This window comes from Leptidea sinapis, chromosome 36 (genome assembly GCF_905404315.1).
Source record: "Leptidea sinapis chromosome 36, ilLepSina1.1, whole genome shotgun sequence".
NCBI lineage: Eukaryota > Metazoa > Arthropoda > Insecta > Lepidoptera > Pieridae > Leptidea > Leptidea sinapis.
In genome coordinates this window covers 5,893,146-5,908,008 of record NC_066300.1, presented here as the reverse complement: position 1 = coordinate 5,908,008, position 14,863 = coordinate 5,893,146, and the positions used below count along the sequence as shown (strand labels likewise).

At 32.5% G+C, this 14,863-nt stretch overlaps 1 protein-coding gene across 1 annotated transcript in view; it reads right to left on the bottom strand.

Moving 5' to 3' along the window:
• LOC126975575 (dystrophin, isoforms A/C/F/G/H) overlaps positions 1 to 14,863 on the bottom strand; it is a 657,038-nt gene that overhangs the window by 425,395 nt on the left and 216,780 nt on the right. Inside the window, exon 44 of the mRNA XM_050823519.1 lies at positions 5,252 to 5,317. Coding sequence (XP_050679476.1) covers positions 5,252 to 5,317 — 66 coding nt within the window. The remainder of the gene's footprint in view (positions 1 to 5,251; positions 5,318 to 14,863) is intronic.

Below are 14,863 nucleotides of genomic sequence, written 5' to 3'. Positions count from 1 at the left end.
AATATATACCCGTAGGGCGTTGGCGCGCTGTTCAATAATCTTCGTCTTATCGTCTATGTATAACACAATTACTTGTAAGTTCTTCCATACAGCGGCTTGTGATATAAAAATGTTGCAAGAATTTTACTTGGATTCCGACACTTAAGGTTTTATCATACATACACTTAATTTAAATGTATAATCAAAATATTTTAAGTGGCAGACTATTGTTTTGTCATTTCGAATGACGTAAAGTAAAATTTTCTTGCGATATTCGAATACTTCAAAGTAAAGCGATTCCACAGAAAAACTCTACATTTAAAACTTGTGACTGACTTCAAAACTTAAAATTTATTAGTTACATGTGTTTTCTGTTTTGTTCAGACCGTACTAACAAATATTTACCTACATACATATTGTACCATTTCAATTCGGCCTATACAAACATAGAATAAAATTTGTAGATTACATGACGTATCATCATTTTATATATAAAATTCTCGTGTCACAATGTAAGTTACCTAACTCATCCGAAACGGCTTTACTGATTTTTGCCAAATTTTATATGCATATTCAGTAGGTCTGAGAATCAGCTACTATATATTTTTCATCCTCCTAAATGTCTACCCCTAAATTATTTTTTTATTTTTTTGGACGATATTTTTTTTTTTATGATACAGAGTTAAAAATATATACATCCCTAAATTTTTAATTTGCTTATCGCGATTTTTATATTATTCTGTTCCATCCACAAATCCGCTATAGGGTTGCAAGATGGCAATGGATCAATACTTACATTAATTGTAGTACAATAAATTTGGTAGGTCTGAGAATCGGTTGCATCTACTTTTTACCCCCCAAAAATTTTTTTATTACTTTACATAGCAATACAACGTTTGCTAGGTCAGCTAGTAACATGTATAAAATTAAAGTAATTAAGGACAAAATTCTGAGTGGAACAGAGATTGTACTCGTCATTTTGACACGTAAGATGTTAGTCAAATTCAAATAAACTCTATTCACTTAGACTTAAACTAAGCGATTTCGAATCGACACTAAAAATATTTCTTTTAAATTACTGAATATGCCATATTATGTCAGGAAAAGAAGAGCTTGTGAGAAGAATATTAAAGAAACTTAGCGGCCACTCTTTTAAGCCACATATGAATATATGTATTTTACAATAGCTGTAATATACATAACAAATTAGTTTGTAAGTTGCCGTATCCAATATATGAATAGTGTTCAATGTTAAAAGCGTTTTAAATATCAAAATAATATTACATAAAAAGTAATAAAAAATGAACTGAATAAATGTAAATGTTGTCATATATTGGATGCATCTACCTTTAGAGGTCGTGCTTCGTGAACATGATGGCCGTGATTACTGTCTTAATTAGTAATCGCATCCAACAACTACAATGATTAACTATGTAACAGGTAGGCCAGATACCACAAGCAGCATTCGTTCACTAGTTGACGCATTGAGCAGCCATCGTTCCCTTCGTAGATATTTGAGGAACGACCCGGCACAGGTCTCCGCCGCAACCAATTCCATTTTTGCGAGTGAGACAAATCGTTATATAATAGCATAATAAGCATGATAACTGAAAAATTACAAAAACAATGCTCACAAAGCAAGCCCACAAAAGTACTTTATATAAACCCTAAATAATATATTCATGTTACATTTGTAATGTTAATATGAGGAATTATTATTAGGTGGACCAGGAGCATCTATTTTCCAAACTTATAAATCCTCTATATATTATTCTTTAATTGTATATATAATAGGCTTTTTGAATAAGGCTATCTATATACATAAAAATGAATTGCTGTTCGTTAGTCTCGCTAAAACTCGAGAACGGCTGGACCGATTTGGCTAATTTTGGTCTTGAATTATTTGTGGAAGTCCAGAGAAGGTTTAAAAGGTGAATAAATATGAAAATGTTCGGAATTAAAAAAAAAAAACAACAATTGGAAGAATAGTTTGATATGAATAACTAATTAGAATCTTTGTATCTGTCTAACTTTCTCAGGAGTTAAAAAAACAGACTTAATTTAACTACAGTTGATGATGATACTATGATGGCAATACAACATTTGCTGGGTGAGCTAGTTCTTTATAAAAAAAAATGTAGAAGGTGTTATGACATGTTATATTATTTGAATATTTATTAAAGAACTGAACACTGAGACATACAAATGAGTGTGGTATTTAACCGAGTCTCGTTTTTGGACTTCTCATTAAACCAATAATTTCAGTAGGTCTTCAAATAGCCGATTCCGATAAATAGTCTGCTCTACTGTGGGCAGAATAAGGCACCATTGTGGTACTTCTATCCTAGCAAGGAACCCTCCAAAGCCCAACTGCACTGGTTCAACATAGTAAGTAATACGAGATTTTTTCAATCACAATAAACAGAGTAATACAGTGAAGTGATCAGTATGAAGGTATCAGGATGTGTTTTAACAAGTGGAAAATGTCTCAAGTTAAATTGCAATTAAAATCAAATTTGGAACTCTACCAAAACCGATATGGCAAAGAATGAAGTTAAGTTCCACAAATGTTCACAAGATGTTATTCCATTTAATTGTGTAATATTTCGAAATTGCTCGTAATTATAAGCGTAAAATTGTCGTGATGGTATCTGTCATCTCCACCACAATTAAAAATGTTTGTTATGGAAACTTATTTTTGTGTCCTACTCTATTTTTTGGGTACTGCCACGCTAAGTTAATGTTTTATTAAACTAGCTGACCCGATAGACGCTGTTCTATATATAATAAATAAAATAATGTTTTTATATGAATTTGTCAATAATATATCATAACATCAATAATTACTTCGTAAAATATGCACCCTGCTGTCGTAATGAAATTGTTTCACAGCAGAACTGTCAAACCGTGCGTCAATAAATTCTCTCATAGAAATTATGTATGGACACATCAAAGGAAAAACAAATTTGTTGTTTTTATTTAATTTAGCAGCATTTTCCTATTTATTCACCTTTAAAACCTTCCCTTGACTTCCACAAATAATTCAAGACCAAAATTAGCCAAATCGGTCCAGCCATTCTCGAGGTTTAGCGAGACTAACGAACAGCAATTCATTTTTATATATATAGAAGATACAAGATCATATCGTTACTTTCTTTTTCATTTTGACAGTCAAAGACGCAGGTGATATAATGAGACATTAACTTTAAGGATGCTTTCTGCAAGCAGCGCAGAAATGATATATATAGGCTCGTTCAGGTAGCTTTAGCTAAAATATAAAATTATTTTATTGGAAATAATAATATTTATTAATTTAGAATAAAATAAAAGTTGTAATTCGTATTATCAACCCAGCCTTGACGAAGTTTTCACTTAAGGTGTCGTGTGGCTTAAACATTCCGTTTTTTACTGTCATTATTATACTTAAAATTCGATAATTTTACGTTATAACGACTTAAGAAATTATCTTTTTTACACGATCGTTTATATGTGTCATAAAATTTGTTTAGTTATAATTTTAACATATCTTATTATTACTGCACTCGCCGACCGAAGCTACTTTATTTTAATAATCAAAGGACAAGATGCATCATAAGCCGAACACTTAGTTAGCCGAAGACCGATCATGCCTCTCTATCGCTTGTTCTTCGCTCTCGCTTGCACGCTCGGCTCAGCCGGAACGTGACAGTTTGTCGTGCGTGCATTTATAAGACATTATCAGCAGCAGTTTAACAGTTATGAGTATTTGATACTATTAAGATTATCTACTTCTCTTTTCTTCTTTCGCTAAATTTACCACCCTGCATAGAATTGAAAACATTATGGAAGATGGTAAAATTTTCATTTAAGTTCAACTTTTCTGAAATTGCAGTAAATGTAAGGTTGATTGTTGACCCTCAATGAATAAAATATTTATGCCTTTTGACTTATTAAATATCAAAGTTGTGTTATACAACACAAGAGTATTGCTCGGCTTAAAGACCACGTAAATTGCTTGCATAAAATGCGGACACAGTGACATAGACGCGGGCGGTCTCAGTGCACACCTCGACAGTTTCTCATGTACCTACACGACAACGGGGAGCAGACGGTACATTGTTTTTTATATTCGCATAATAATAAGGAGTTTATCTTCTTAATAATACAATAAGTAGTACCTCACGAAAAGTAACAATGACACACACACGCATGCACACACACAAACACAGATTCTCATACACACACAGTCATCTTGTTCATATATTTTTTTTTATATTATATTTTATTGACTTAAATTGTGATCCCTAGTTTTTAGTACTGTTAATCTTAATTGATATGGAATAGCGTGGCCTTCTGGCACAAGAACTCCCTCACTTAATAGAAGATCTTATCCACTATTATGATTGTACCATTTTTGTTACTGAAATAAACATTTTTTCATTTTTATTTAGTGGTTTTCTCTGACACCTCAGACACATGCATACACACAAATATAAGAAGTCAAAACTATGCTAAGATTGATTTAGCAAGAGAATATCTATATAGAGTAGTTTTGATATTAAAGTTAAGGACCTCCTTAGTCAGGGGATACTCAAATAAGTATTATCGAGTATCGCATTGCTGTTTCGACCCCACCGCTCGTTTTCAATTCCTTTTAATAATTATATTTAATACTTAAGTATCCATTTCTACTCCGTGCTTATATCTGTTATCACTTGGCACAATAAATGAGTGGAGTCGAATTATAAATAATGTTATTTGGATGCCATGATTGGGATAGTACTAAGGGGAAGCTCGGATAATTACTAGCAACGTGTTCGAAGCTAAGAATATATGAAAACTTGCTATTTATTATTTCAGGCGGTGTGTGGACCAAAACGTCGTTTTGTTCAACTGGTTATATTTGATTTTGATGAGAATTTAAAAGTGATGTAATAAAATAATACTGGATTGTTTGACTCGATTACGTATGAAAGCCTTATTAAGGGAATATTTCCAAAGTTTAGAGAAATTTTTAATTTTTTCGCTATTGCAAACGTCGTAATCACGAATAACTGAAATTACTGCACTTGCAATCCGTGTCAAAATAACCATGGTAGTTTTTAATGTTACAAAATTAATTCTATAATTAAAAAAATAAGTAATTATTTCAACAAAATATTCAAGTTATCAAAATAAACTGTTTTTTCTGCTAAAAGTTCACAACAACTACATTTTGGTCCGTTACTAACCTAAGCGTGAGCTAGCGGCACAACTGTTAATTAATAATTAACAGAAAACTCATTTATCAAACCTTTAAGTAGTGATCGCAAGTATAAAAAGTGAGCGCTTGTCTTTGAAACCGGAAATCCGGATGTAGCTGTAAAAATATAAATAAAAATGACTAATCATACACAATACATAATATATTACATAGAATAATATAAAAAAATGTAGATAATATCAATATTGACCACATTTTGTTTATGAATGTATTTGGATACAAATAGATATACATAAATATATACAAATAAAATAAAAATAAAACACAAGGAAGTCTCCTCAAACAGTTTCACTGTGTACACACTCAATTTTACAACTAACAGCAATCAAATTAAAGATTATATTACACTTAATAGCAAAAAATATACATAAATCAAAAGATACATAAATTTACAAGTCAGTTTAATAAATATAAAACATGGATAAAAAATAATCTAATGGTAACTTATTATGAAAGTAGATATTTTGTTTTATTTTGAATTTTTTTATGATATAAAATATCATTAGTGTTTTAAACTGTAACGCATCTACATTTTTTATGTGAAAAACCTAAATGTAAGGGATGTGCCCTGCCCGTTACAATGAAGTGCCGCTTAGGATTGAAAATAAATTACCGAATTTTCGTATGGTTTTGCAAAAACTTACAATCTTATATTAAGGATTGGTCTCCACTGCGCTGCAACTAGATACCGCAAGCGTAGTCGCAAAGTGTGGCAACTAATACTACGCCCAAGTGGGCTTACTCGAGCTAGTCTTAAACAATGTCTGACGTTGACGTGCCACATGTTCTATTTAACTTTGCAAATAATTGAATCTAAAATGCCGGGTTGCACAGCTAGACTTTGTAAAAATAATACAACAAAAAATAAGAAAGACACTGACACACAAAAAATCACATATTATCATCAGTAATTATTTTGTACTCTATTTATTTCAATGTAAAACAACACGAAGCGTATGTTACAAAATTTGAAAGATGCCATTGAGTGTCAAGATGACACGCACACAAGCATCTAATAGTTGTCGTAATAAAAAAGGTATTGTTCTTAGGTAGTATGGTATGTGTTGCTGTTGTTAGTTGGAGCGCACCGGAGACCAATCCTTAATATAAGTTTACAATAGTTATTATTATAATAAACTGTAGGATAACGATTTTATATTGAGTAGCATCAACCATTAAAAATGGTGCTTCGATCGATCGCGAGAAACAACCCTCTCCATCCGACGGCGCACCCCATCCGAGTATTACCCCCGCTAAATATATCACGCGTACACGGCCGAACAGATACTGTGGCTAAATTCGCACTAAAAATTGGAAAAAACAGCGCTCAGAAACTCCGCAGAATCTTATAGCGTTCGACGATTTATTTTCAAAATAACAGTCACATAAGACAATCCTTTTTAAGCTTCAGGATGACGAAGGTAGTGATGTGATCAAAATTGCGGCACATATTTATAAGGCCCAATATGTATAAAATAATATCCAATTATAATATTTACTTCTATATATTTTTATGACAACAAGGGATAGAACGAGCAAAACGTTCAGCTGATAGTTATTGATACGAACTGCTCACGATTCTTGAAAATCCCGAAAATTCTGAGCAGGACTATAACTGCGATCGTCACGTTGAGATATAATATATTAAGTCTCATTTGCCCAAGAGTTAATAATCACTACATACGGCGCCCTTCAGATCGAAACACAATAATGTTTTCACATTACTGCTTCACGGCAGAAAAAGGCACCGTTGTAGTACTGGCGGCCTCCTGAGCAAAAAGAAGCCACTGGTGTGAAATATTATGTTGTGCAAACGAAATGACGGCAATGGCTATATATTTATTGCCTTTTTAAATTTTGGGCAAACAGCCTTTGTTTCGTACACAACTATACATGAGGCAACAAAGTTACAATTTAATTTTACTCTCAATTAAGATAATGCGACAAAACATCGCAAAATTAAAATACAATTTTTCTTGTCAAAAAGAGAAATATCACTGGTGAATACGAGTACTCTAAAAAAGCTAAAAAATGAATAAGCATTCAAACAAGCCACACAGGTTGAAGTTGTTTAGGAGTTAAGTGGTCCCTAATTGCGGAGTCGTCCGCGTCACGCTTTATGTCGGTATAAATCCGTTTAACACTCTCGGTCGATTGAGGATTCAAAATAACCAGTCAATTTAGAATTTAAATTAAATATAAAATTATTTATCGTGGAAAAGTTTTCTATTTGTACTTTATAATAGTCCTTGAACTTATGTGTATGTTCGATTGATGTGTTCCAGTCTGAACGACGTAATTTCGACAAGTAAAATATTTCGTATTATCAAAGTATCTCTCCCTGTAGTACTACTAATTGTATGTAATCGCTCGCTCCGAGTTAAAAAGCAAAGGGGTTCCTGTTTTCGGAATTAGACTCCATTCAATCCATTTTGGTTACAGTGTTCAGTTACTCCAACTGATCCAGAAGTTTGGCATTTCTGGGATTTTCGCAGACATCTCGGAGCGATCTCGAGGATTTTTGGTTGGCCTTTCCTGTTCATTGATCAACGTTACCGTTTCATCTTCGGCACATACTCTGGTTTCAGAGAGTCCGTTATAACGATTGTGAGAAGGTTCCTGTTATGTTGTATGTGATATCGTGTCTGTTAACGGTAGTGAGTTGACAGAGTTTATAAGTATTAGAAGTATAAAAAACGCTTCTTTTAAGAGTAATATGTTGTGTATGTTAACACTGACTATTATGAATACCTATTTTATAATGTTCTCTCAGTTTATGTTGACATCTCTATTTTTAAAAAGTAAAAGTATAAATTCGTTATGAACGAAAGTGGCTTCAAAATTGTGAGAGAGTTCATTAAGGTTTTGACTCGGTTTGACATGAACACTTACTTTACGAAAGATATAGAAATTCATAATTATAGGGGAAAATATGACGCGAGACACTTCAAATCCTTAAACCACCTTCAAATTTGTAATCCAAGTTGATTCATCATCCAAAAAAAGGTTTTTGTATTATTCCTTACTCCTTACACGGGTTTAGATTGTTTCGAGAACAGCGACGCTAAGCTCTGCGACCCCGTAGCATCCACTTGTTATGTATTTTTACTTTACTTACGTAATTTACTTTTTCATAAATTTAAAGCGCTTTTATTATAGACAGAACAACGCCTGTTTTGTAAGTCAATCAAATAAAACTACACATTTCATACGCACAGAGTAGGGATGGATACTTAAGTATTCAAAGTCAAAGTCAAATAAACATTATTCAATTAGGCTTTACTTAAGCGCTTTTGAATCGTTACTATAATTAATATTTTTTTCAAATTACTGAATCTCCCATATTCGGAAAAAGTAGAGCTCGAGAGATGAACATACAAGAAACTCAACGGCCACTCTTTTCAATCAATAGAGTATTTTACAATGGCTCTAATATACAAAACAAATTAGTTTGTAAGTAGCTGCATCCAATTCGTATAATTGTGTTAAAAGCATTATAAATACCAAATATTTAAAAAAAAGTAATTTAAATAAGTAAAGTAATTCGTAACCAAAAATCTAAGAAGTAAAAGTGTTTTAAAAATATGGAACTACAACAAAACATATGTCTTCTAAGCAAATTGTATAACATGCGATTTAACTTAAAACCGTAGACACTTATAAAGTTAATAACTAGAGCCTTTAGACATCCCGTTATTAAAATAGAAAATTCCGCCAAGAAAATTTCTTGATAAACCCAAGGAAAATTGGAGTTGTATAACTGAGTATATTAATGTTATAAAGGACATTTACATAGGTTTTTCGAGTCAGGTGTAAGAGGTTAGGCGGTAATCTTTATGTACTTAATGAAGGGTTTAACAAGATTCTCGCCCTGTCTTTATTTAAGGGCTTTTTACTAGACTCTTGAATATCCGTTTTAGAAGTCGGTGTCTCTAAAAGGAAAAATTGGATTTGCACTTAAAAGGTTCTCAACAGTACAAGATATAATCATCAATTTTCGTTTTTTATAATTCTTGATAAAGCGACAATGAACAAACAAAAAAATAATTATTAATTCCTTTACGACATAAATTATACTTAGAAATGTCAAAAGTATATATTTTTTTAAAAGCACCACTTCGAAAAAGTTGAGCTTTATTCACAAGTGACGCCTCACGAGTCATATTTATAGCTTCAGCCTTAGATTAAGGATTATTCTCCACTGCGCTCCAACTAGATACTGCAGGTGTAGTCGCAAAGTGCGGTAACTAACGTAGTGTCGTACAATGTGTGACGTTGACGTGCCACATGTTCTGTTAAACTTTGCTAATAATTGAAACTAATATTCCGGGTTGCAAAAATAAGAATGACACTGGGATCACATATTACCACCAGTAAGTGTTTTGTATTTTATTAATTTCAATGTAAGATAACATTGTATGTTAGAAAATTTGAAAGATACCACGCACACAAGCATCTAATACTTGCCGTAAAAAAAAAGCTATTGTTCTTAGGTAGTGCGGTGTCTGTTGCTGTTGTTAGTTAGAGTGCAGCGGAGACAATCCTTAATCTAAGGCTTCAGCATAATAAAATAATATATGCAAAGAGATGCAAAAAAAGTACTCAAACGTTATAACTTACATCAACTGAGACTGGCTAGACAAGACAAAAAGCAACGCCAGGTAAAATAAATAAAATGTAATTTTACAGAATTTCTGATGTTAAAATTAAATTATTATGAAACGCGTGTTAATTTTTTAAAATATTTTTATCACAATCAATCATCTCTTGATAACAAATCAAATTAAACTTATTCATTTTATGATAGTTCCTATCCAGACCCGAAGGCATTACGTTAAGTAATTGCTAACATTCCACTTAAGAATTTTTGTTGATGAATTAGCAAAGGTTTTAATCTAACCTCGGCATAAAAGAAACCAAATCAAGCCTCTACCGTAGAGGCAATTAATGTCTCGCAAGATTCAATTACGAGCTCAGAAGATTTAACGCAATCTTGGTGTTTCTTGCTTGGTTGTTTCTTGCGATACCAATTCCTTAAGGCGAATCCCTGGCCAGAATGCGGTTTCATATGCCTTTATAAAAAGCTTTCATTCGGATCGAAAAAAGAACATATACATATACTTTATTAATAACTAGCTGACCCGACAGACGTTGTTATGTATATAATAAATAAAATAATGTTTTTATATAAATTTGTCAATAATATATCATAACATCAAAAATGACTTCGTAAAATATGCACCCTGCTGTCGTAATGAAATTGTTTCACAGCAGAACTGTCAAACCGTGCGTCAATAAATTCTCTAATAGAAATTATGTACACATCAAAGTAAAAACAATTTTGTTGTTTTTATTTAATTTAGCAGCATTTTCCTATTTATTCACCTATTAAACCGTCTATGAACTTCCACAAATAATTCAAGACCAAAATTAGCCGTTCTCGAGTTTTAGCGAGACTAACGAACAGCAATTCATTTTTATATATATAGATTATAACAGTCAACAGTAATAGATAAATTAAAAGTTATCATACTTTTAATTTATCTATTAATGTTAAGCAATTTTTCAATTGTTACTAAATTTTACAATCGGTCTTTTCATCAATTTAAATTTAACAATGTAGCTCTCATTATTATGCTCAATCACCATCAGCTGAACGTCCTGCTCGTCTCGACCTTCACTGTCATAAAAGAAACAGTATGGCTGTATGTGGAAATAAGTTCCTTAAAAATAGCACATCCAAGTGGTACGAACATGTTTACGCGCTGCATGTGGTGTGATAGTGCAAGTCACTGGTACAAATAACAAAATAGAGGTCTATTTTAATTTTTGAATCGCCGATGTTAAAATAAAAAAAAAAAACGCGTGGTGTCGTGGGACACCAGATAGGAACGAGGTTCCTTTTTATAAAAATATTAATATTACTGATTTAGTAAAAAAAATGGGCAGTCGTGCTATTCTACGTTTATAGAATGAACAATATTATAATGAAGGAAGGGAGTGATTTTTTAAATTTTTCTCACACTTTGTGAAACGAACCAATCATTTTAATAATAGGTTTATTCTGACATTTACTTGATTAAAATAAATCAAATCAAATACGTATATTTCTCCCAATATGTAGTATAGTTACAATAGTATAGCAATACTTATTCTTAAAATGTTAAAACTACAGTTGGGAGACAGGAGCTCACACTAGGTAGAACCTGTGCTGTGAGTCTCCTGGCCCCCTCACTCTTAACTAATTATATCATTGATTTTTAATATATAATCGTGAAATAAATTATTGAATATAAACGAATACGGCTGTGTTAGCTTGAACCCTTTTGCCTGTCCTAATAATAGACGAAGAAACCAAAACAAAATATTAATGTCGCGAACGTCAGAAAATTTCTGAAATCTTTTATTTTTAGATGTCGTTGTGCTCGCGCAACGTTATTCAAAGAAATATATCTTCAATAACATCAAAAAGGTATACATTATGTTCATGTTTTGCTTTTATATTAATGTAATTTTGCAGTTATAATAAACCAATTTAAATATAATTTAAATATTCGGTTATTGTATTTTTGTTTGGTTTGGCCTTGTTACCAATGCTCTAAATATATAAAATAAACAATCAATGTAATTTTTCAAAAATGTGTCAAATGTCACTAATTGTTACTTGTCAGTTATTTATATATAAATAATAATAATCTCCTTTTCCGGGGTAGGGTACCCCTCCGCATCGTCCCATAAGGAACTTTGTTCCAAAAGTTAATCGCTTACGCATTATTAACCACGTTATGTATGAATAACCTACTATCAGTTTGACCTAATGCTTGTCCTTACAAATAACTGTAGAAGTATTTAATGGGTTGTTTTAAAATAATTTACGAGCATAATATTTTAGAAATTCCTTCATTCTGTCACGGGTTCCATCATCAGAATCGCTTGTTAGGTTAGCTATGTAAAAGATACAGAAGAATTCCTCTAAATCTTTTCATAAATCATTGATTTCTGTGGCCTCAAACATCCTACGAAGGCAGTATAAAATAGCAACAAATAAAACAAGCCTTTTCTTTTTAAATAACAACTTAAACGTTTTTATAAGTCGGCATGGAGTAACCAATACTGGGGTTACCACCGTTGTTTGAGGGCATGAAAAACAATTAAAGCAATGAAAAATCAAAAAGAAACAAGGGCGAGATACAAAACTCATAATATCACAGTGACGGGCCGACCGCATCAACAAACAAAATGTCCGTTTCCTTTGAGAGCTTTCGCAAAGGGAAGCCTCCCTTTGTGCAATTTCTTCCGCCCCATAATAAGCTCTACAGTGCCGGTGACCTTTGTGACGTCATTTCCTGAGATATCCGCGACATTCGGAAACGCCTTTATAAGATATATCTCATAAAATAAATAGGAGTTTGAAAAAAGTTCGTTCAATAGATTTTACGGTTCCATACTCCAAAGGGAACGAAAAGAAACCATATTACTGGGGCTCCATTGTCAGTCCGTCCCTAACTGTAAGAGAGCTGTTTCTCATAACCGTAATTGCATATATTCTGTATATTATATATTATTAAGTACTGCTGCTATAAGAACAATTAATAAAGAAAAATCGTGTGTGAGTCAGGCTCGCACTCAACCAGTATTTTTTAGTTTGTCGTGTTCAGACCGACAGACGCGGCTGAATAATATAGCATGACGTACCGAGATATTAAAAGTATAAACTCAATTATTACAGCACCAGATTCAGTAAAGATGTGGTACTACGAATTATTAGTTACATATTTAAGTTAAAGGTATGCAGTAATTTGCGTCTGTAACACTGCCTACCAAAGGTTTAGGCGTAAGGTTAAACTTACTGGGTGGGTGTTTAATGGATGTTTGGTTATAGTAATATAGAACCAAATTAAACTTAATTAACATCAACACTAGTGCTACTTATTTTTAATTTAGGTTTTTATTGAGGTTGGCAATTCTTATTGGCCTATATGAAATGCATACCCCTGGTACATACCGACAGACGCGGTTGGATAATATAGCATGACTTTCCAAGATAACAGAATAATGATAGCATCAGATTCAGTAAAGATGAGAACGTATCCATGACTTAATAATCTATAGGATTATCAAGCTACCGCAATACCAGTGGGAGGCTCCTTTGCACAGGATGCCGGCTAGATTATGGGTACCACAACGGCGCCTATTTCTGCCGTGAAGCAGTAATGTGTGAGCATTACTGTGTTTCGGTCTGAAGGGCGCCGTAGCTAGTGAAATTACTGGGCAAATGAGGGGATTTTGGGATTTTTCAAGAATCCTGAGCGACACTGCATTGAAATGGGCAGGGCGCATCAATTACCATCAGCTGAACGTCCTGCTCGTCTCGTCCCTTATTTTGATAAAAAAAACACGTGATTACTTCCCAATATCAACGCGACTTGTTACAAATTAGCTCACCAAGTATAAGTTTGTTTTATTAAAAAGGCATAAAAAGGCATAAAAGGCATTTATTTTCTCAAAATGGATTCCTTTAGAATTCTTTTTGATGTCATTTCTTATACTACTAGATACTACCACCGCTTCGGAAACAAATGGCGCTCTGAGAGAGAAGAAGCGGCGCAAGAAACTCTCCCAGCATTCTTTTTTTATGCGCTCTTTTCAATAAAAATATACAATATTGTACAGTCGCTATAAAATAATCACAATCTAGTCCCAGGCTGTCCGATCATTTAGATATTCAGCAGAGGAGTAGTAGGATTTACGACAGAGACATTTTTTTATAAAACATTTAAATTTATTTATAGATAATGCCTGAACAGTGGCTGGGACTTTATTGTAGAAGTGTATACATTTACCCTTAAAGCTATTATGTATCTTATGAAGCCTACTAGAATTAGTTACAAGCAATCCCTTATTTCTAGTGTTATAAATTATTAACTATTAAATTATTTAAGTTTATCAACGATATACTTAATTAAACACTTACGAATGAGATTATAATTAAAACTAATAATTACTAGTCACATACTTAAGTTAAAGGTATGCAAATGATAATTTAGAAGTTCCGTCGTTACTTACAAGTGCTGAAGGCATTTGCGTAAAATAACAATATAATTTTGAGCCCGCTACTTCTCCATGCAGCTTGATTAAAACGAGTTGTAATAAGATGGTTTCGTGCGATGTTTCCAGAAGATATTTCGTTGAAATTTGTAGTAATTACCATAGAATAGATACATATTTGTTTACCATAGAGAGTGATGATAACATAACATATTGCACCACTAGGTACATATCATGAAGGTACATCAGTTCGTAAAGGGGCTTCGATATGGAGTGAATAACTGATAAGAAACTCCCAGCCCATCTTTTATATCATAAAATACCTTATTCTACTTAATATAATACTATACACTTAAGGTGAAGACCAGAAAAAAGCCATGCATTTATCATCTTCCATATAAACTACTATAAGAGCAAGCCTTGTTTGTGAAAGAAACTTTAATATATTTCTTAAATTTGTGCTCAGTGTATCGTTTATGTTTTAAATTGAATACTTTTTAGTTATAAAAACGCGTATTTAATGTTAGAATTATATCGGAATTATAAAATTAGTTATATTTAATTAGTATTATGGTTTAATACCTTTCGTCCTCC